A 25269-nucleotide genomic window follows, 5' to 3' on the forward strand; every position below is an offset into this window, starting at 1 on the left:
AAACTTTTTTTTTTTTGCTCTTTTTTTGTTTACAGCGCAAAAAGTAAAACACCCAGAGGAGAGTAAATGTTGCATGACCGAGCAATTTTCATTTAAAGTGCGACAGCTCTGAAAGCTGAAAATTGGCATGGTAAGGAAGGGGGTATAAATGCCCGGTAGGCAAGTGGTTAAACATGGCTGCGATACATCAGCATCATTAACACCTGAGGATGTGCCCCTGCAGGAAATGCATTGGGCGGATCCTTGCATGTGGACATCAGGCTCACATGGCAGCCACACGTGTGTCCTGGTGACATTTCTTCACTTGGACTCATTTTTTTACTGCTTTCTTCTTGTTGGAGTGTTTGTGCATAGAGATTCTAAAATTTCTACACTATGATTTTCTTGTATAGCTCCGCTCTCTGAGCATATTTATGCAGGCACAACATATACTAATACCCCTAGTGGTGAAGCTTAACAAAACTTGTTTCTGTTTGAAGGGACCAAAACCTTTTGTTAGGAAAATTTATCCATACTGATTTAGAAGACACATACAAAATATACAAAAACATATCAGAGAATATGGAGAATATCAGACAACTCATTACCTTTATAGCATGGAAAAGAAACACCCCATGCATTGCTTCTCGAATTACATCCATCCCCCGAAATGAAAAGGAAAGGTTAGAAAGGCCACCACTGACTTTAGAACCCTTTAAAGTTTCCTACAATAAAAATAAGTAAATAAAAAAACAAAAACCTATAAACATGAAAAAAAGAGACCTGAAATGCAGGCATGCCATATGTGTAACAACAAGACACTATTTCATAATCAAAATCTTAACAACAATATTAGTATATTAATAAGATTACCTGATTGCCAAACCAATATAAAACAAGGACCAATAGTATAATACTGTTGGAAAAAAAGGAGTGTTCTTTACATATTTTACATAAAACACACCATACACTAGCCCTTTCTTGAACAGAGAGTCATTAAATCCTGGATGACCAAGACAAATTCAGCAGTTTTACTATGCGTTGGTTAAACTCAAAATAACTAATTTTACAATGTGTGCAGTGCTACACTAATTCACAATATTAAGTCCAGGAATAAAATGTGATATAACACTCAATAAAATAGAACAGTCAAAAATATGCTGTTTTTGTGATAATTAAATTCAAAGTGCGTAAACAAATTCAGTGAAAAAATGTCCAAACAAGTCAAAATTCCAGTGCCGGGGACAAATTCCAATCCCAGCCCAAAAAGGTTTTGCAATGGCATATATATTTTAAAAGTTTGTAAACAAGAAAAAAAAAAACTTTTTGTGCAACCCGCCACCAAGAACCCTATAGGGCAGGGGTGGCTAACCTGTGGCTCTCCAGCTGTTGTGGAACTACATTTCCCATGAGGCATTGCAAAGATGGGAAGTTACTGACTTGCAGAGGCATGATGGAACTTGTAGTCCTGCAGCAGCTGGAGAGCCGCAGGTTGGCCACCCCTGCTATAGGGTATGCAATCACCTTATAAATAAGCCCTTATAGCAAGAGAAAAAAAAAAGAGAATAACCTCACAATGTTAATCATTTTTCAAACACTTTATTGTAAATGGGTAAAAACTGTAAACACTTACGTTAAAATCAGTAGGAGACAGATAAACAAATGGATAAAAGTACCAGGCTGCCTCCTTCCTTCACATCTCATTGTAATCTTGCAATGAAATTGCGCTGCTCCGAGACAGCAGAAGCCAAACACCCGCTGAGTATTGCTCTCTTAACCAGATTGATTAGGCTCTGCCCTATGTGTTTTGCCACTGTGATGTCATCGGGGTCACAGCGTATATCGACCAGGCTAGGGATTTAGAGATGGGAACCTTCACATCAAGCCCAATCAACGGACCAAGCTGCACTAGACATAACTTTGTATGTAAAGAATCAGAGGATGCATGGTCCACAATGCTGCCATCCACATAAGAAAATAATGTAGACAGACAGAAGTGTCTATGGGTGCTAAATTTGCACCCAGTGTGGCCAATGCCTTTATGGAGAAATTGGACTCTGAAAGCAATATGGCTGACAAACTGGATCAATTATTATTTTAAAAGCGCTACATCGATGACGTGATCATGATTTGGAAGGGTTTGGAACAGAATTTACTTTGATTTTTGACACAATTTACTTTGAAATTTGAAATGAATAAACCTATCAGCAGTACAAATAAAATCTTGAAAACAGACCTCCACTGCCTCCTCCCAACCCTCCCCAGGCAATCCAGGGAGAACCACTTGCCACTTATGAAGAGCATCCTGAAAAGGGTTAATCCCGAACGCCTGAAGAGGGGCAAAAAGGAAGTAACCAGCTTCACCACATCAGGGTCCAGCATTAGTGGAAAGTTCAAGGAACAAAGTACCAAACTAAATCCGCAGAGCATGCTGTAACAATAAATATTTATAGAAAAATCTATCAATTACTCCATGGTGATCCTTTAAATTCTCAAAGGACACTAAAAACACCCATTCACAAAAACATGGGAAAGATGAGTGACCCCAAGACGACTCCACCACCCTGAATCAGGTGGCTTAGAAGCTCAGGGGTATTTGTGTTGTACCACAAGTGAATCCGGGGATACACTGGGAGACGGTGATAACATCTTGTTCCCTTCCTGCCAGGCCAGCCAACTAGTGTCTATCGGAGAATGTTGGGAGCAACAGGAAACAACAGACCTATAAAAAGAGTATTTCGAAGAGAGGCCATAGAGCCAAACTGGGCAGACAGAAAAACGGTGGAGGAAGTAGTGGAGGAACCATGAAACCAATCATTCACATAAGCCAGCTGGGAAGCAGTAAAATAATTATGAAGGTTAGGACAAGCCAAACCCCCATCTGCCTTAGATGCCTGAAGTGAGGCCCTGGCCACCCGTGTTTGAAACTCACCCCAAAGAAAAGAGAACAAAACAGAATCAAGTTTTTGAAATAGCTTTCTAGGGAGAAAAATTGGCGAGGCCCTAAACACATACAAAAATTTGGGTAAATATATCATTTTGAAAATATGAATCCTTCCAATCAAATTAAGGGGTAGTGTTACCCAAGTACGAAGTCTAGTCTCCAGGTGTGTAACAAGGGGCGTCACATTTAGCGATTCAAAAATAGAAAGGTCAGAGTGAATTCCCTATCAGTCTCCCCTTCTTAATGAAAAATTAAGGGCATAAAATCCTTTCACTTTAATACCTTCCAGTTTACTGCCATGGAATTTTTAAAAATGTTGAACCAAATTACTATCTGGTTCTTTAGATTGAATATCACTGAAATGTTCACCAATACGTATTTTAAGTCGCCTCTTGTTTTCCCCACGTAAATCTTATTACATGGACAGGTCAACATATAAAGCACTCTAGAGGTAGAACAATTAATAAGGCTCTGGATTCTAAATTGAATCCTATTTTCTGAATCTGAAAACCTGTCTGTACGGTCAACATATCTATACATCTGGCATTTACCACAACTAAACATTCCTCTTGAACGGGAGGTTAACCAGGTAGTCTGCTCCATAGGATTGTAATCAGAATGGATTAGAAGATCACCCAGATTTGGCGCTCTTCTTGCCACCATCTGAGGGCGATCACCTACAATTCTACTAAGTTTAGGACATTGCATATGTATTCTGCAGTGTTTTTCTAACACCTGTTTAACTTCTTAAAGCCAGGATAGCTCACTGTTAGAGAATTGTTGTACTTCTTTGGAAAGCGGTATGTAGTTAGCATCAACTAGGTTAGAAGAGGATGGTGTCAAAGTGATGCCTATATATGGGATACCTTTGTTCTCCCAGGAGTGACTTGATGTCTCAAGAGAGGTATTTCCGCATTGATTTGGGATTGCTCAAATCCAAAATTAGGGATTTTGAAAAACATACTTTATAGTACAATAGTGCACTGAACTTTTTGTGTGCGTTCAGTAAGGGAATTAGCAGGATCGTCAGCAGCAGGATAATATCATCAGCTAATAAGTTGATTACATGGGAATAGCCACGTGAATGAAAACCTGAAACTGAAGAGTATGTTCTGGTCATTTCGGCAAGAGGTTCAATTATTAGGTTAAATATTGAGGGAGAGAGGGGACATCCTTGTCACGTTCCATTAGAAATGGTAAAGGATTTAGATAATAGGCTTGAGGAGTAAACTTTAGCTGAGGGTGTGAAGCAGAGGGCCATGATGGTGAATAAATCAGAGTTAAACTTACTGGTAACTGCTTCCAGTAGTCTTCCAGGACAGTCCTTGAGAGATGGAGCTCCTCACCTCCAATCAGGAAACACATTGCCACTTTGTCTTTTAAGGCTCCCTCAGGCCCATGACCAGCTATCCATGAGAACCAAAGGATGGATCTTAAAGACATATCAAACAACAAAACAACTTTAAATCCTAGGGTGCGAACATGCTGTCCTGGAGGACTACTGGAAACCGAGTTACCGGTAAGTCTAACTCTGGTTTTTCCCTAGTCATCTTCCAGGCCAGCCCTTGAGAGGATGAACAAGTACTCACTAGATTAGGGGGGACCACTACTTGGAGGACCTTCCTCCCAAAGGCCTTGTCCTGGCTGGAAATAAGGTCCAGACGGTAATGCTGAACCAGGGGCAGACTGACCATTTGGAAACTCGGGCACTGCCCGAGGGCCCGGGGTCAGTAGGGGGCAGCATGAGATGCCCCTGGTACCTTTTTCATAGGCTTTTTTGAGTTTGGGCAAGGACACAGGGACCCCATGATCCCCTATTGCCCGGGAGCCCCATGAATTGTCAGTCCTCCCCTGTGCTGGACAAAAGTAGAGAACCTTGACCAGTTTGCCACCCTGCAAATTTGCCCCGGGGTAGCGACCGCTTTTTCTGTTCACGTAGCCACTTAAGCTCTAGTGGAATGTGACTTTAGAACTTTCGGTGGAGGAAGTTGCATGGCTCCATAGCATTCAATGATCGCTTGCTTGACCCACCTAGTTAAAGTGTTTTTGGACGCCTGCTTTCCTTTCTACTTCCCCTCAAAAAGTATGAATAAAAGATTCTGAAGACCTAAATCGGCTTGTAACCTCAAGGTATGTTAAACATCTTTTGGCATCCAGGAGGCTCGGGTTTTGCTCCTGTTGGAGAGTGTCTTTAAAATTATTCTGTTGTCTAATATCCTTAGGAAAAACTCCGATACGGAGCCTGAATTTTCCCTATTCTGTGGGCCATGGCGATGGCCACTAGGAAGACCATCTTCAGAGTTGAGCTACGTAATGAGGCCTCCTGCAGTGCCTCAAACGGAGGTTTGATGATGCCCCTCAGCACTACCGATAAGTCCCAATTGGGACATTTCCAGGACTCAGACGGTTTGTTCTTACCCACGGCTTTGCAAAATCTCAAAATTAGAGGGTCTTCTTGCAGAGAGCGATCAAGGTAAACAGAGCCGCTATTTGCGCTTTTAGAGTACTCAGCTGTTAAAATAAAAAATAAAGTGTGATTTTATTTTATCACACAATGGCTTAAAAATAACAATGTAAAGTGTATCATGAACAGTTAAGAAATATCAAAGCAGAAATTTAAAGATGTGTCACCATTATTTGCATCACTGATTGTCCTTCATGTGGTCTTGTCTTGTTCTGTGCAGCTCAGTCTGACCAAGTGAAGAGTTATTTTCTTAGAAAATGCACCTGTTCCAGCTTCTCAGAATGTTCTTGTGTGTGTGTGAGTGTGTGAGTGTGAGTGTGAGAGAGTGACCTCCCGCATCTCCTAGGATGCCTTTTTATGAAGCTTGTATGCGTCATAATTCGTGATCTTAGAACCTTGTATGGCAAACAATACTGCTTAGCAGAGCAATTTCATTGAAGGGAGGGGACACTACATATATGGTCTTTTGATGGACAGGCACATACTGTATGTAGTGAACATAAATTGACCATGTTACATCAGCCTGCTCATGTTTAAATAATATAAACTAAAAATGTATCTTTAAAACATCTCAATGTTGCATAATCAGAAATCTACGTATGTAACAATATTACCAACTCATAAATCAAACTAAATACACACAGATACTATTAGAATACATTATGTCATACTTATTCTATTTTGGTTACTCCATGACATTCTACACTAGAGTCTTTAACCAGCTATGCCCTATTATAGAATACTTCGCTTTCAGCTGGTTACTTCAGCTAACTAGCTCCTATCTCAGCTTAACTGAAGAAATTAACACTATCACTGGTTCAAGGCCATTCACACATTTTAATATTATGATTAATCATAAAAAACAAATATTTTGCAAGCTTGCCATCAATATAATATAAGTGCCGAATTATGAATTTGATATAATATTTATCAGACGTCGAATTGTTGGATAGGACCATGAGGTGGTGACCCTTCACCTGCTCCTGAAAATAGGAAACGGCGCTTGCTACCGCTATAAGTTCACTACAATTTGAAGAAGCCTGGGCTTCCTCTGAGGTTTGGCTAGTGGGAGTGGCTGCCCCACTAGGTGGACTCCCCAGCTCCACCAACTCACATCTTCCGTCAGCTTCTGCAAAATCGGAAACGACCAGAATAATCCCTGACATAGATGTGTGCGGCCTCTTCACCACCATTGTGCCCTCTTCACTACTGTTGGCAGAGGTACCTTTCTGTCCAGGTCCTCCTGCCCTTGTACTTGCAGTAGAAAGGACTAAGTGCCTTAGGTGGAACCTGGCCCACTGAACAGCTGGGATTGCTGATGCCATCAAGCCTAGTACTGGCATGAGTTCTTGCATGGATACTGGCTGATTGTTTTGTAGAGCCCCCACTTTTTTGATTAGATATTCAACTTTCTTTGCTGGAAGCACTGTCTTTTGGTCCACTGACCTGAGATAGTATCCTAGAAACAGGATGTTTTGAGTGGGACAAACATTTTGATCGCTTTTCCGCAGGGAAGGCCTTTTTCTTATCTGCTGTCCTCTCCAAGGCTGCAGCCACACTTGGCCCGAACAGCAGGTCTCCTGAAAAGGGAAGATTGCATAATTTTACCTTAGATGCCGTATCCCCGGAACAGGTTTTAGCCACCAGATAGCCCTTCTGGCTGCCACTATCAGAGCCCCTGCTCTTGCGGAGCGCTTCACCAACTCAGAGGATGCATCCGCGATGTAACCGACTACTTTGAAGAAAACCGGCAAGGAATTCAGAATCTCCTCCCTTGGAGTGCCATGTGATCTTGTAACTGAGTCAACCAGAAATCCAAATTTCTTGCTATTTTAAGGACTATGTTGCCTCTTTTATCCATGCAGTCCTTCAAATGCCCCATGCCTTCAAAGGCAAGCACCAAATTTTTAGACACCTTAGATAGGGTGACATCTAGCTTTGGATACTTATTGCAAATCGCTGGAGGATCTTCATCGAATTTAGGAAGGTGAGTTGTGCAGGATTGATGTTCTGCAAAAAACTTTGGATGTCTTCCAAAGGTGGTTGCTTAGTAGTGGGGTAGTCTTTTAAATTGTATAATGTACCATAGTAATCCACAAAGGCATCTGCTATCTGTTACAAAGTACAAATCTCCAGATTTGTGAAAGGATGGTACAGTAGGGGTATTCTTGATTTTGCGGTATGAATTTTTAACCTGTTGGCCAAAAGTTTACTGTCTTTATTATTCTTTGCATATTAAATAAGCTTTAGCCTCTTCAGATAGGGATCATATTGATAGCACAACAGTGTACGAAGCTCGTAGAGCAATTTAGTAAGAGAAGCAGAAAAGGAATAGGAGGTAGACGTTTTATTTGGGGTCTCCAGGGTATGTATCGATGCTAAAAGGCCATTAAGCTTACGATTTCATTGTCATTTAAGTCTAGCACTCATCTGCATTATTATTCTGCGCATGTAAGCTTTGTGTGCTCAACGAATACTCAGGAATTATTTTAATTTCGAAGTACTCACAGACATAAGTACTGCTACAGGGCAGCAAGGCTGCGCAAAATCACGTATATATATATATATATATATATATATATACACACACGTGATTTGCATTTCTGGGTAGACACACATGCGCCGCCCTACCAGCCCCGCCATTGGAGGCTACAAATGTCAATAACCAGGTCCCAGCCAGAGATTCCCCGCTAGCACCCGATGATCACTGAGAAGCAGTGAAAGGGGAGAGACCTGTGTGTAAACACAGGGCTACCTCCTGCCAGCAATAACATGGTGTTGTGTATTTATCTGCACATCGGAGAAATACACAGCAGCATGTTTCCCTAATAAAACACACACACAGTAAAAAAAGCACACAGATAACCCTTTGATCACCTTACATGTTAACCCCTTCCTGCCCAGTGTCATTAGTACAGTGTCACTGCTTTTTATTAGCACCGATCACTGTATTAGTGTCATTGGGATATCAGAGCCAGTTAGTTCCCATCCAGTGTCAGAATGCCCACCACAGTCCCGCTATAAGTTGCTGATCGCCAATAGTATTAAAAAGAAAAAAATTACACTATATATACACCGCCATTTTGTAGACGCTACAACTTTCATGTAAACCAATTAATTTACACGTATTGGGATTTTTTTTTTTTTTTTTTAGCAAAGACATGTAGCAGAGTACATTTTGACCTAAATGTATGACAATTTGATTTTTTTAAATTTTTTTACTGGATGTTTTATAGCAAAAAGTCAAATATTGATTTTTTTTTTCAAATTTGGCAGTATACATCTGTGGCAATCAAAGGGTTAACTGCGTGCTGTTTCACAGTATGCTATGTGTGTGCTTTCCACTGTAAGCACACCACTGTCTACCAGTCCTGCCAGGATGATGAGGTACGGAACACTCCACTGAGAGAACCAGTGCCCTCACACTAAGGTTGCCCAATGCGGCAGCTCTGACTGAGCTGCAATGAATATAAAATTCTTCACAACTATGAGATCCATAGAACCTCCGGACAGAACTTATAAAGATATCTTTAACAAATAAAGAAGTAAAAGGGTAATGGGCAATGTTGACATATGGCTATTTATGCACTACTGTGGGTTATGCCTGCCATGTCTCTTGGTTACGCTAGGTAGCGCTGTTGTGGGTTTTCTCCCTTCTGCCGAATTTGGACCAAATGTTCTCCACCTGGCACACCTAGGCCAGCCCCCTTGTGGGGTTGGGCATGTCTTGGGGATGGGGGCCAGCTTTGCGGATGATGGTTCCAGTCCTCATCTCTCTCTGCGGGCCCCTACAAGGCGCGCCAGTGAGCTGACAGCATGCAAAGTCATCCACGTTCTTGGCTCAGAAGTCCGCTACAGCGACTTGCACTAAGCACGCGCGGCACCCGCTGTCTACTGCGTGGTCGTCCGGCACCATCTTATTTATACTCATATGATTGATACATTCAGATATTCCTCTATGGCCACAAGGACCACAAAGTTTTATTTAATGACTTACCTGGAACAATCTTCTTAGGCAAGATCTTCACTTATGGGCATTTGACAACGGTTTGTCACAATTATATTATTTACAGTAAAGTATGAGGATGGCTATACTCCAAATTATATTTAAAGATGCATGTTTGATCCCAACTGTATATGCGAGTCAATCTGCAGTAGGCATTGATATAAACATAATATCTCCCTCTTCTACAGGCTACTGCTCTTCTTCATAGCCATCTCTTCAATTGTGCACTTGAACCTAAATAAGGTACATATTTTGCCCATTACCCTTTTACTTCTTTATTTGTTAAATATATCTTTAGAAGTTCTGTCCAGAGGTTCTATGGATCTCATAGTTATGAAGGATTTTATATTGATTGCAGCTCGTTCGGGGCTGCCGCATTGGGCGGCGTCAGTGTGAGGGCACTGGTCCTCTCAGTGGTGCATTCCGCACCTCGTCATCCTGCGGGCCTGGTAGACATTAGCAGAGTGTTTTTATGTAATTATGGCTACTAACAATGCAAGTGCATAGGATGGTATGTATTTATATATAATCTTTGTAATACAGGTTAATCATTGTGGAACAGCAATTTTCAAAATGTATAAGATTTTCACTGTAATGTATTTTGTTATAGAAGGTATTTTTGCTATCCTCCTCGTTATTACACCCCTGGGGAAAGAAAATTATTCTGAAAGGCATCAAGTGTTCCACACATTATCAATTCCAAGAGGATATTCTACATGCACAAGTTTCTTGGTTTGTGTCTTCATTACAATGTAGCCATTTTACCATTTTTAGTGGAATTTAATTTTACCTCAGTACCTGTTTTTTCTTTTGTCGATAAAGTCTCCGTGATGAAGTAGAAATCCAAAGAGAGAACACACTGAGGCAGATTACACAAAACCCAACGTGCAGGAATTTATTGGGGAGACTCAGATTACAGACAATAGAAAACTAGTACATAGAATAGCAGACACCGCAATGAAGAATGATTCTCAGGAGGGCAACATGGAGCAGCAGAGGGCATGTAGTCCACAGGGCAAAGCAGTGAGGAAGCAACAGATCGGTAAATCAGCACACAGGGCAAAAGGTTCAGGACAGAATAGGGTTAAGTTCAGCACACAGGGCAAAGGGTTCTGGGCAGAATAGGGTTAAGTCCAACACACTGGGCAAAGGATTCTGAGCAGAGGTCCTTCAACAACTCCTCATGGGTCTTCGGAGGGCTGTGTGTCCTGGCCGCAGCTTCAAAACCACACAGGCAGCAGTTGACGTTAGAGCAGAGGGTAGAATAGAGTCCCGATGTTTGGAAAGCCACACAGGCAACGTAGACCTAAAAGACCCAGCAGTGCAAAAAGCAAAGCACAGTTCAATGCATTCCCTACCAAGGCCAGCAGCCCTGAGCTCCTCTGTCTATCACTGATTTCAGCTCTGCACATTTTCTGACCCTTTCTGCCAGCATAGGGACATTATATTGTCCTTTCAATTCTACCAAACACCTGGGGCCGACATCTCTGGCTTTTCCCAGCCACAGGACACCATGCTGTCTGTACCTCCTGCTGAGATCAACCTCATCTCTCCCCCAGTGGGGCACAGGAACACCAAGATTTAATTAAGTAGACAAGCTGACTGCTTGACACACTTGTTAATTTCAACAAAACACAAAAATAAAATATTTCTGATCTCCGTCACAGTCCCGTACAACCTTTAGTGGAATCTCCATTTTTCTCTAAAAAAAAAGGAACACTTTTAAATCAAAGTATAGCACATCAAGTCAAGCCAAACTCCTGGGATATTGATCTGGTCAGTTAAGTAGCAGAGGGAGTTGTTAATCAGTTTTGACTGCTTTGCTGTTAATGCACTAGATGGGCAACAATGAGACTACCCCCAAAACAGGAATGGTTTTACAGGTGGAGGCCACTGACATTTTTTTTCCTTACTCATCTTTTCTGACTGTTTTTCACTAATTTTGCATTTGGCTAGAGTCAGTGTCACTACTGGTAGCATGAGGCGATACCTGGACTCTACAGAGGTTGCAGAGGCAGTCCAACTCCTCCAGGATGTTACATCAATACGTGCCATTGCCAGAAGGTTTGCTGTGTCTCCTAGCGTCTCAAGACCATGGAGGAGATTCCAGGAGACAGGCAGTTACTCTAGGAGAGCTGGACAGGGCTACAGAAGGTTCTTAACCCATCAGCAGGACTGGTATCTGCTCCTTTGTGCAAGGAGGAACAGTATGAGTACTGCCAGAGCCCTACAAAATTACCTCCAGCAGGCCACTGGTGTGGATGTCTCTGACCAAACAAATCAGAAACAGACTTCATGAGGATGGCCCAAGGGCCCAACATCTTCTAGTGGGCCCTGTGCTCACTGCCCGACACCATAGAGGTCAATTGGCACTTGCCATTGAACACCAGAATTGGAAGGTTCGCCACTGGCGCCCTGTGCTTTTCACAGATTAGAGTAGGTTCACCCTGAGCACGTGACAGATGTGAAAGGGTCTGGAGAAGCCATGGAGAACGTTATGCTGCCTGTAACATCGTTCAGAATGACCATTTTGGTGGTAGGTCAGTGATGGTCTGGGGAGGTGTATCCCTGGAGGGATGCACAGACCTCTATGGACTAGACAATGGCACCCTGACTGGTATCGGGATATAATCCTTGGACTGATTGTCAGACCCTACGCTGGTGCAATGGGTCATGGGTTCCTACTGGTACACAACAATGCCCAACCTCATGTGGTGAGAGTATGCCGGCAGTTCCTGGAGGATGAAGGAATTGATACCATTGAATAGCCTACACACTCATCTGACCTAAATCCAATAGAACACCTCTGGGATATCATGTTTCAGTCCATCCAACGCCGCCAGGTTGCACCTCAGACTGTCCAGGAGCTCAGTGATGCCCTGGTCCGGATCTGGGAGTAAATACCCCAGGACACCATCCATCGTCTCATTAGGAGAATAAGACATTTGTCAGGCATGCATACAAGCACATGGGGGCCATAAAAACTACTGAGTACCATTTTGAGTTGCTGCAATGAAATTTCAGCAAATTGGACTAGCCTGCTGTATCATTTTTTCACTTTGGTGGAAATGAAAATTATCAACCTACAGAGGACTGAATTCAAAAGACACCCTGAAAATCAAACAATGGGGCATCCTTACATTCCTAACACATTACCCAGTCTATATCAGTATAGATATCCAGCATGATATTTTTCCCCATTGAGATCTGATGTGTTTTCAAAGTGTTCCTTTAATTTTTTTGAGCAGTGTATATTCTAAGGCTTGAATGCTTCCTTGCTTCTAGAGATGTTGAAAGCCTTTATTACATTACTTGATATTCTCCACAACTTGATCAAACCTGACCAAATGGGGCTCACTCAAGATAGACAAGTCTTGGACGCCACAAGGAGAATCTTGAACGTGATTCACTTCGCAGTGACCAATTGTGTGCCTTCTCTGCTTTTTCGAGCTAGAAATTTGACCAAATTCATTCGAATTCTAGAATTCAAGTACATAATAAATTTTGTTTCACTGGACATATTTTGTCTTCTATATTTTTCTTGTATTCCTGCCCATCTTCTCAAGCTTATATCTCTAATATGCTATCTAAGTGGTTCAGCATAACCAACGCCACCAATAACGAGAGCCCACTTTCACCCTCCATTTTCAATTTACGTACTTAGCCTCTATCACAGGCTATACGTTCACATCCTGAGATATTGGACTTTTCTCTCCAGTGGAGTTCGCATAAGATAAACCTTTTTGTGAATGATGTCATTCTTACCGAAAGCCCACTAGATCTTTTCACAGTTTTGTACCCTGTTCTATTATAAGTTGAACTGCTCCAAGTCAATGATCCTTGACTGGAGGTATACCAGACATCCAAAGGCTTTCAAAAAATCTTTCCCTCTCCATGGAATGAGAGGGGGGGGGGTCCCGTACTTGGGTATCACTTTAATGCTTAAAACTGCATCATTGTCCGACATGAATTACAAAGCACTTATTTTATAAAAAAAAGAAGAAAAAACACTTTCTAAAAGAGGTTATTAAACTAAGTTTAATTTCAGGCAGATTGGGGTCTTTTAAAATGACTATATTACCTCAGATCATGGAATGCCTTATATAAATGTTTCCTAAGGAACCACTAAGGAGCTTGAGGTGCTCATCTACAACTTACAAAACACTGGTTCAACTAACACTGGTTCAAACCATCTCCTGATTAACTGTGGTTGGACACTGAACAATTGCTAGCTCCTGGGAAAGACCTCTTCACCTGTCTGCTGGTTGATCCTTGGCAACCTCCCACTCTTATCACCTTCAATACTGACATTTCCCATGGCTTTTACTCTCCACTATCTCTCATACTCAGCCCAATCCCAATACCTTTTAACATACTAGAAATGTTTATATCTCATCTCTCAGCTAAATTCTGACACCACAGTGGTATCTGCCATTATGGATTTCATCAAGCATGCATTCCTAAAAGCTTTGAGGAACTTGTGAAGGAGTTTGGCTTCTCAACACTAGAATATCTCAAATACATGTGGATTACACATTTTCTACACCAAATCCCAAATAGAACAATGTTTATTCACTCACTTGACATTACTACACCTTCACTATGATATTTATAAAGTGATGAGCTGTATTGACCACTTGGAATTAACCCCAAAAATTACACAGTCTCCCCACTGCTGTAAAAGCAGTGGTTCCAAAAGCACACTAATGCATATTATGGACCTGTAAACAACAACAGTTTATGGAGAAAAATCTCTCAAATAGTGGAAAAAGTTACTGGTATACCTGTTCCTCCCACACCATTCTTGGCCATTTTAAACCTAAAAATTTACAAACATCCTGTCTATTTACACACAGTTGTTACCCATAACTTCTTAGCTGTCATAACAACTAATGTAGATACTGGAAACAAATGTTGACCAACCCATTGGAAACTGTTGAGCTGGTTAAAGCTAAATTTGTGTAGGAAAAACTGCTAGCCATGAGACATGTAGTGACTTTTGAGGGACTATTTATTAAAAATATAATTTCATTCCAAAAGTAAGAAACCCAGCTGTCTGTGAGGGGTTAACATTTCCTGGTTGGAATTCAAGTGACCTTCTAGTAGATGACAAAAACCAGTGAGTGGGAGAAACTTGTTGGAAGACAATGAAACACACACTACTATTGAAATGCCTACAGGTGATCAAACAAAGTCCCTGAGAAAAACAATGGGCGATCTGATGTGGATTAGTCAAAGACCTGAAAGATATTTCAATAGCAGGAAAATTAATTATAAAATCAAACATTACTATGTGGACTTCCACAGGTGAGTCGTCACATCTGACCAAAACAACAATGATGAGACAAAACTGAAGGTCTGAGAGATTACACCAAAACCTTGAAAGTGTGAATTCCCAGAGGAAACTTTATGGACTGTCACAATAGGCTATTGAATTAAGGTCTAACTACAGGCCAGTCTATGTACTTTAAATAATCAACAATGGATAAGGTTCTCTGTCACATTCCTATGAACTATACATCCAGCCAAGGTGAAATCTAGGTCAATTAAGAATACCAAGAAAAATGTGGGGGATATCAATGGGATCTTATAAAGGGTATGTTTCCACACACCAAAATATACTCAACAGAGTTAGGGATTGCATACCACTCAGTTAAGTGTGAAATGATGAAGAATAAGATGATTTGTGAATTGGTGTCAATTGTACATTTCCATCAGAAAGAAAATGTTTCAAACAGTTAAATATCCCGGAAATGAGGAGCCAAATATATGTATATCTTTCTATGGTTCTCATTCAAGAGTAATATCAATTATACTTGGAGGATACATATATATTTGATACCTAAAGACATGTTATTTCAATCAAAGTATGAGTCATCATTACTAAATAAATTGTTTTGTAATCCCTAGCTGCCCCCCCAGTGGACAGGTGAGAGATATCTTATGTACACACACTTCTCGACCGGCCAATCAACAAGCCTGCTGGGAGGGTCTTTTAAAACAAAGGTTTGGATGGTATATAAAGCCATGCACCTCACATCTAAAAAGATCAAGCTGGAAAAAAAGAAAAAGCTGAAAAAATACAACAGAAAAACCCAACCAACAAAAGGAAGGAGATCTGAAAAGCTGAAGAAATCTGAAGAAGCTGAAATCTGTCCCATCTGAAAAACTTAAAGATCTTCTAAACTACTTCTCAATCTTTTAAAACTTCTACTAAACTTCTAAACCTCTACACTCCTACACTTTTCCTAAACACTACAACCTACTGCACTCTCACTTGCTCCCTGCGGCCATTTTGCTGAGGGAGTCCACCTGCCATTTTGTCTTGAGGACCATTTGAAGGCCCAACTACATCCCACTGGGGGAATCCTCAAACTCAAGATTCTGGGAGTGGTGAGACTGCTAGGATATTGTATTGTATCTTATATTTCCGATTTTTCATAGACTGATAGCCGTTGTATTGGGTGTTTAGAAATATTAAGATATATACATAATTATTACTAAACATTATTTGATTTGATATTGAAATTATAGAGATTGCATAATTAACTGATTTGTGATTTTGTTAGTGTAATTTACCAGAGAATATTTTCTTACATTTCTATGGCCACGGAATGAGAGAAATAATTCCTGAACCACTACAAGGTTACAACCCATAACTAGATTTGATTTTTAAATTTCTTTGCTATTATCTTTAATCGTCTATTGTTTGATATATAGAATTAGCGTATTATATTTTTGATTGTATGTACCAGTATCCATTCATCACTAGTCTGTTGTGTTTGTATTAATATATATATAATTTTTGTACATAAATAAATGTATTTATTAAAAAGGCAATTTTTGTATATATGGTACGAAATCATATTGGCTAAAACAACTCAAGGTATATTAAGTGGTGATCAAATTGTTAAGGTGTCCAAATTATTGGTTCATTAAACATTTGCCATATCTTAACGGCTGGAGGCACTGCGATATTTTGTTTAAGGGAGAGGACACCCCCCTACATATTTAGACAATTACATGTCCTTTGAAAAAGACTGAAAACTCTGGATTCTATGGATGGGAAAGAGCTTATGTCCTGAACATGTCTTTCTACTTGTCATGATGCTTTGCATTTGCTGACGCTGTATTATTATAGCCCCTACGTGCTGTACATTGCTGTGGTGTACAGAAGCGGTTTGTTTTTACCATAAAAAAAAAAAAAAAAAAAAAAACTATGGATTGCACTGATACAAATACCGATACTAAGCATTTGCATGTGCAAATGCTTTGATACCTAAAACCAATACCCCTGCGCTTAAGTTTGAGCCCAGAAAAAATGTATGGGCTCAAACTGCACTCCAAAGAATCGCATCCAATTTGAACAGAAATGCAGTCCGACTCACATGCGGTAACCCGCACTGCAAGAGAACAGAGGAAGGGGGAGAGAGACGAAAAACTGTGAATAGTGTATAGCAATGTTTCTTCAAGAAAAGTGTTAAAACTAAACAGTATTGTACTCATAGACATCACTGGTGACAGGCAAAAAACAAGCTCCATGTGGAGCCCCCAATCCAAAGTTAATTCCTCACTAGAACCGCTGGAGAAAGTGCTGTGAAGCCGGATCAGAAATCCAGGAAAGCCACAGTGAGATGCCACGGGAGACTCAATGGAGATGATGGAGACATAGTTTGACCTTCAAAACACGTTCTGATCGGCCACAGCATCTAGGACATCTGACAGCTACTTTGACAGATTGAGTAATATAAAATGAATGGGCTCAAATTGCACCACAAAGGTATCAGTAACTGGTATCGACGAGTACTTAAGCATCTCATCAATAGCACTTAAGTATCGGTATTCATAATTGCAGGTAAACAAACATATCTATGCATCTCTAAAAAACACTCGATAAAATTCATGTGAAAAAAAGCACAATTGCCAAAAAATTTAAAAAAAAAAGTTTACCTTTCAATCAGCCTAAAGAACCACAGCTTGAAAGAAAAATATGAAATTCTCAATGTGCAATGCTGATGGCAATCTCACCTTTATAATTTTGGTAGCTTCAATAAAGTTCATGGCATAATTGTCATGCTCCTCCATTCCAGTTCCAATTGTCAAGATGTTGGGGTCAAAAATTACATCATGGGGATTAAAATTCAGTTTAGTAACCAAAAGGTTATAAGCCCTAGTGCATATTCTGGCCTTTGACTCTGTATCTGTGGCCTACAAGACATAAGGAAACAATGTGTATTTAGCTTTACTCAATAACTGCATATACTCAATATTTCTTAAGTATGGAAATTGTTGAAAATTTTCTTTAGGTATTTGTGGATACAAACATGTCTTAAGAGAGATCCAAGGTCAAAGCATACAATTTAATTCTTTAATATCAGCATTGGACTAGCATTACAAACAGTAGGTAAATTTGACAACCCAATAAGTTCATTCATGTTGTAAGTGCTGTTTATCCATTGGTCATCTCTTTACACAGTTTCCTGGATTCACTGCATGCTTTGCAGCTTCCCCTCTGCTGTTTACTTTTAATTTCTGTCATGATACCTTGCTGCCTGCAAGCAGCGATTCCTGTACTGATTGACTGTTGAAACTCCTCCCAGCACATCTGTAGGCCAGAAGGCAAGCTCTGTGAATTCAGTGACAGCAGCTTCTACTCACAGAATCTAGTGAATACATGTAATGGAACTCAAGTAAATATGTGGAAATCTTGAAACGTTTACAAACTTCCATACTGTCAAGATAAATCAAAGTAGGATTGAAATGCAATGTGGCAATACATGATTTTAAATTTTGACCATAGATATGCTTTAAGCACATGCCCATTCATTACAACACTTTAAAGTGTATCTATAATTAAAATGTATAGTCAAAATGCATAATTCCTTTTCACTCTAAATTATTTCTAATTCATCTGAACAGTCTTCAAGATGGAAAACTTACTTTTTGAAAAATCCTGTGCATTTACTTCCTTAAATTCTGTGACACATATTCACTATAAAATTGTTAATATGCACTGTTGTGTCACATATTTCAGAGACCTCCTGTCAGCACCTCTGTAGCTCAAAAGGCAGAGTTTCATTAAGGCACAGTCAATACAGGAATCACTGCATGCAGGCAATTTCATGGGATATGCAGTCCTTAGAATTTGAAAGTAAACAAAAGAAATGAGCAGAGAAGTTGCAAGTATGCAGGGAACCCAGTATGTTGTGGGAGGACGACGCCAGCAGACAGGTAAGCACTCATAAAATGAAAGGACATTTTTCAAGTAAGCCTATATTGACATGTTAAAAAGCTGATGTTATAAAAAGAAAGTGTATGCTGTGGCCACAAAACTGATTTAAAGCCCCAGTTGGCTGCAGTTTAAATCTGCTAAATACATTTCAGGTTATCATTAGAAAATGTGTGTCAAGTCTTACAGTTAGGGGAAGTGTTGGATCTGTGCAGTAAATTTCAAATACTAAGATATTAAGATTCTTGCTTGTTCCCTTAAAATTACATGGTGATTTAAAGTGTTTGTAAACCCACAACAGTAAAATAAGTTTGTATATGCATTAAAACATGCTTATACACTGTAACCTAAGGGGCTAATCCTCCACACTGTGTAAAAAGGCTGTTTGATTCTGTCTTCTCTTATCTTCCCCCTTCTTTTACTGTCCCTCAAGCCATCTGCTGATAGTTCAGAGCCCTAGGAGGTACCCTGCAAATGCTCAGTTTGATGTGTATTGCTAGAGTTTTTTTGTTTTTTTTTTAGGGTTCATGGCATAGGTCCAGGCGTTGTCCAGGAAGGTGGTCAGGGTCAACGTAGCCTCATAGGACAGTCAGAGGAGAATGAAAACTCCTCCTACACGATTAACCAGAGCTCGGACACTGATCATCTTCAGATTTTGGGACTTTTACGCTTTGCTGTTGCTGCATATATGTGGTAATAGAGTAGCGCACCAGCTGGTTAGTAAACGTTTATCAGTTTGGTATTCCAACTTTTTTTTTTTTTTTTTTTTTATTTGCTGCACTCAACTATTTATTTTGAATATATATATTTCTTTACCTAGAAAAAATACTTTTTGCATCTCCATTAGTTTGGGAATATACTGTTGTGGGCTTTTGAATCATGTCTCAAAAATATGACTTTTATCAAGACATAATATTATATGGCAAACAGCTCAGCAATAGCCGGATGCTAAGAGTTAATTTTGTCTTGGTTGAACCATCTAGCTAGAGAAATGTAATGGGTGAAGGGATTGTTTTTCTTTCCTCCTAGAGACAATACTATTTTGAAGTTCTACAGGTGATCAAACACCATTATTCAGACTTCAATAAGCAGGTAAACATATACAAGGTCTGGACATGACAATAGAGGAACCAAACTGATTGTCTGAGAGCTTACCCAAACCTTGTAGAGTGTGATGAACCAACAGACCTCTGAAACTATTACCATATACTATTGTTCACCAAGGGTGAAAGCATTAACAATTGTTTACCATGAGGCCAATACAAGGGCCATGCAAATAGAGAGTTTTTTCCCTACACAGAGAAAATGTTGATTCTGAAACAAAGGGGTGAAATTCAGGACATTTAAGTTTAAAAGTTCACTGTATATCATGACAAAAATATACTACAAAAACAGATTATAAATAAGATGTCATAGACTTTAAACACCACTAAATACTCAGCAATGGGAACTATATATCACTAATTTGAGTACTGAGATGATGGGGAGTAAGATGTATTATAGACTAGCATTAGTTACATGTCTTATCAGGAAACAAACAGGATGGTACTTCAAGGAGGAATAACCGAATATACACCTATATTCCATGGTCCCTATTTAGAATAATATATGATCACTGCTATATCTGGAAAGAGCCGTATATTTTATTCCTGAAATTACCTGAAGATTCCACCCAAGGTATGAGTCATCTCAAATACTCACATTGTTCTGTGATACATGACCGCCACCTGGCGGGCAGGTGAGAAATAGCTTATGTACACACATTTCTCAACTAGCCAATCAGGAAGCCTGGTGGGAAGGTATCTTAGAACAATGGACTAGTGGATATAAAAGCCCATGTGCTTTAAGAAGAAGGGGGAACCCTCATAAAGACCTCATGGAAAGACCTGACATCTGAAGAAGATCTCTGCTGAAATAATTACTCTTCCATCTTTTCAAACTTCTTAAAACTTTAAACCTCTAATCTTATAACCTCCTACATTCTCCCCTACTGAGAATCTTTCACTTGCCCTATATATCAGTCTAAAGGCGTTCCACTGCCAGCTAAATCCACGGGAGAGTTGCCTAGTCTGACGTCCGGGTGTGGTGAGATGTTTATTTGATTTTGTATTAATTACTTTCTCTGTTGTGTAGAATCATAAAATTACCTTAGTGTATTACAACAATATTGGGTAGTTAGATATCTGTAGTCAGATACTGTGTTACTGTTAAAAAAATTGTTTATTGCCATATTATAAATTTTTCCATATTTCATAATTTATTGAATATTAATAACCAGAGTATCACATATCAAGGGCTTACTTCTTGCAATCCTATGGCCACGGCGTGCGAGAATATAACCTTTGAGATATTCGAAATTATTAATTATTAATAAATTTAATAAATCTCATATCATTTAAAATTTGTGATTGATGTAATTAGTTAGAGACATTATTAGTGTGTCTTACATTGGTAGGATATATTTTTGATTGTGTGTACCAATATTCATTTATCACCAGTCTTTTGCGTTTTGTGTTAATATATATATAATTTTTGTACATAAATAAATTTTTATATTTATCTATTATAAGGCAAATTTTGTGTGTATGGTACGAAATCATATTGGCTAAAAGAATTCAAGGTATAATAATAAGTGGTGATCAAATTATCAAAGTGTCCAAATTATTGGTTTATTAAATATTTGCCGTATTTTAACGGCTGGAGGCACTGTAATATTTCATCTAAGGGAAAGGGACACGCCCTTTATAAATAATATATATCCTTACATAAACCACCACAACAATACAGTATTTTTTTGCTGCTGGTTAATTTTTTGTAACTGCTGGGAAAATTGGTTCACTGCGTTAACATCATTATAATAAGAGGTTTTGTAATGGATATTCTTGATTATCGTAATAATAGAATATTAGACACAAATATTTTACATACATTTTAACATGAATAAGAAGAGTCCTAATGTGCAGGGATTATTTATAAAACATATTTCCGAAATACATGTTAATTGGGATATACTGTTCTTGGAACAATATATCTCTGAAAAAATTATCCCCAGAAGTCTTAGGTGGAATGTTTACCCAAACAAATATGATGAGGAACTGCAGGAATGGTTTACATATTTTAATGAACCAGGTGTAAGTTTCTTACAATTTTTGGTCACCAGAAAAATAAAAAAAAATTATTTCTTTAGATGTAGATATTAACAATCTTAAAAAACAATTAGCACCCTTTGCCAAAAGAAGACAAACCAATGTTACTCCAATTAATTAAAAAGAAATATTAAATGGAGTAGAGAAACATAAGAAAAAGTATTTTAGGGATGTTGAAGATTGTTGGACACAAGGTTTCTAAATGGCAAGAAGATGTAGCTGAACAATAAAGAAAATAAAGAGACTAAAACCACTATGGAAAATAAAAATTCAACACAGTCCTAATCCCCACTGAATAAAGGAGGAGGAAACACCCCCCTAAAAAAAAAAAAAAAAAAAAAAAAAAAAAATCGGTAAACAATAATGACAAGAATGACCATTTTGATAATACACTTCAATCTGGAAAAAATATCCCACATAATGGTAGTCAATTCAAGTGCAAAATAACACAAGGAGGGTTGAACTATTCGGAACATTACATACCCAAAAGGATTCCCCATAGAAAGGATCAAATCCCCACTCACAATAGACATACACCATAGATGTGGTGTATCACATTGTATTGTTTTTGTACTGTCGCATGTTCTGTCTCCCTTTGTAATGTACAGTGCTGAGCGAACTGTTGGCGCTTTATAAATACTGTATAATAATAATAATTCTATGCTGTGATGCTGTCAAAAGATTTGTTTATTTCATGCTGTGATACTCACATTACTATTAATGTGTGTTATTATGCAGATTGTGATGACCATCAGATATATCCTCTTGTGTGATAATAAAAGTGGAGGTTTTGACAGCGCAAGAATATTGCAGTTTGATTCTGTTATTTCTTGGGGTGCTGAGTGAATGCTGCATGCCAGGGAGGCTGTACACTTGGTAATGTGTCTCTCACATGCTTAGAATAATGGTGTTAAAAGTGCTAGCTAAATGTACATGTCGATTGTTTGTGTGACTTGCTCTTGATTTTTGTGTTCAGTCTTGCATTACAATAATCTAAGTTTTAATAAACATTTTTTACGGTATAACACGATTGCGGCTCCTTCATAATCCTTTCTTGGAGGGATGCTGTACCTGCTTTGATGAAAGTCTTTATCCACTTGTGAGCATTCGTTGATGATGAGAGGATATCTGGCTGAAGTGCAGAGCTAAGGGCACACACATACATTGTTTGATCTTGGGCTAATGAGATAAATGCTTTTGGTAAGAGGCTAAATATTTGCCTGGTGATGGAAGCACAATGATTCACTTCTAAATGTGGTTTTATGATCACCATTGGATGATATATGGATTGAGCATGTTTTTTTATTGGACTGCACTGATCATCTTTGGATTTTGGGCCCTTTACACCTACATTTTGATTGATTTGTTGTTGCTGCATATATGTGGTAATAGAGGAGAGCACCAGGTGGATAGTATATGTTGATGAGAACAAGTAGTTTTAGCAGTTTACATTTACAAAAATAATTTCATTTTCATGTTTAGTGTAATTGTGGAAGACCAGCTATAGAGAATGCAAGGTCGTAGGTTTAGTAACACTTTAAACCTTCTACTAGAACCCATACAAAGTGCAAGACTACTAAAAAGGAGTTATGTAAGGTTAAAATTATGTAAGGGTACCTGTGGGCATTTGCAATAGAAACATGTGTTAGACAACCAGAGAACATACCTGCCCCATTTCATCAAAAGCCATGATAACAACTGCTGCACCAAACTGTTTTATCTTTTTAGCTTTTGTCAGGAAATCCACTTCTCCCTCTTTCAAACTGATACTATTTACTATACATTTACCCTGACAGCATTTTAGACCAGCTTCAATTACTTCAAAGTTAGATGAGTCAATGCATAGCGGAACCTAAAAACACAAAAAGGTCAGAAATGACATGATCATAAATCACCCTTAAAGTGGACCAGTCTTAATGCAGCATTAGCAAAGGCTTGCTTGTTCAAGCAAATAAAGTGTTATGCTGAGAAAACAATACAAATTTTGGCTGGTTACTGATGAACAAGTTGAAATCCACTTCCAGTCAGACATCCTTCAGTTCAGGAATTCAGAAAGGCGCCAGCCACAGTTGTCAAAGTACAATAGCTGCAGCATGAATTTTTTTTACTTAACGTGGTTGAAGGAATCAGAATATTTCCACCATAGACTTAAATGAAGTATATGGTGAAACATCAGATATGCATAGTGCAGCTGCTCAAAAATAAACATGGAGAGGCTCAGGATTTTTTTTTTTTTATTACTAAACAGGGCTACCAGTTTTGGCAACAAGTACCTGTCATTTCACAAGGTATAAGAAGCCTTTCTAAATCGTTTAAACCACTCCAACTTAACGCCTTCACGCCTAGGGGTAAAATAAATCTTAAAGCCTAAGTAAAATTTTACAACTTTGACATGTGTTAGTAAAGCTGAACATATCATCACAACTACTTTGTACATCCAGGTGAATTATACCTTGTTTTTTCAGGACAAATTGGGCTTTCATTTGGTGGTAAATGGTAATGGATAACCAGATTTTTTTTTTGTTATGATCAAAGGAAAACTGATCCAAAATAGTAAAAAAAAAAAAAAAAAGCTTTTTTTTTTTTAAATTTAGCTGTGTGTTTCTTGTTACTACCATAACCTACCACCAAAGAACAACCCAAAATAAATTTTGCAGATCTTGACGATGGCAGCGATACCATATATGTGTATGTTATTTGTGTTTGTACCCAGAGTACAGCCCAGAAACAAGTGCACATTTTGTATTTTGTTTTATCTAAAACCGACATGAATACCAATTTTAAAAAATAAAAACAAATCCTGACCTTTGACTCTGAACTTGACCCAAACACTAACCCTGGCACTGAACTAGACCAGACCAATCCTTGATCTATGTATTTTTTTTCCTTTTATTTTTTAATATTCAATTTTTTTTTTTTTTTTTTTATACAAGCCATTTTTTTCTTCCTCCATGCAAGGATAAAATGATACAGCGTATCTCTCTCCTCCATTCAAAGAGAAAAAAAAAAAAACAAGGGGGCGGACTTCACAGTGACTTATTACTGTGATAGCCAATCAGAGGCTATCACAGCGATCATGTGACTCGAATCGGGAGTCCTGGGTCCTGATCGTTAGAACGGGGCCTGGGGCTCTCAGTGACACTCCGGTCTTTGTGCTGGGAAGTACACTCCCAGCACAAAGACAGGTACGCAAATATGTGGCCCCACAAAAAAAAAGCCCAGTTTTGTGAGGCCACATATTTGTGTGATGTCGGCGTGAACTGGTGTGAACTGTAAGCAAGGGGTTAAATAATCTTTTATCAGGCTTCAATAGGGCTTGTTAGGAGGAAACAATAGCTGCCATATAAGGTTTTCAACCCTGTAAACCTCAAACATGTTCCATGTTCGTAGCAAATAAAGCAAGAACAAATAACTGTCCCAGAGGGCATATTTCAATTATTTCTTATTTCTCAATAGAAGACTGAAGGGATGTCCAACAACAATACACTGCTGCTAACATTT

The 25269-nt window shown here is 38.9% G+C and overlaps 1 protein-coding gene across 1 annotated transcript in view; it reads right to left on the reverse strand.

Moving 5' to 3' along the window:
• Nucleotides 1-25269, reverse strand: part of MTR (5-methyltetrahydrofolate-homocysteine methyltransferase) — a 294098-nt gene that overhangs the window by 202398 nt on the left and 66431 nt on the right. Inside the window, exons 6-8 of the mRNA XM_089658811.1 lie at nt 23435-23620; nt 17422-17601; nt 588-704 (exon numbers count right to left, since the gene is read on the reverse strand). Coding sequence (XP_089514937.1) covers nt 588-704; nt 17422-17601; nt 23435-23620 — 483 coding nt within the window. The remainder of the gene's footprint in view (nt 1-587; nt 705-17421; nt 17602-23434; nt 23621-25269) is intronic.

The sequence above is a fragment of the Staurois parvus genome, unplaced genomic scaffold, assembly GCF_062004578.1.
Source record: "Staurois parvus isolate SC_StPar_1 unplaced genomic scaffold, SC_StPar_1.0 ptg001096l, whole genome shotgun sequence".
NCBI classification, from domain to species: domain Eukaryota; kingdom Metazoa; phylum Chordata; class Amphibia; order Anura; family Ranidae; genus Staurois; species Staurois parvus.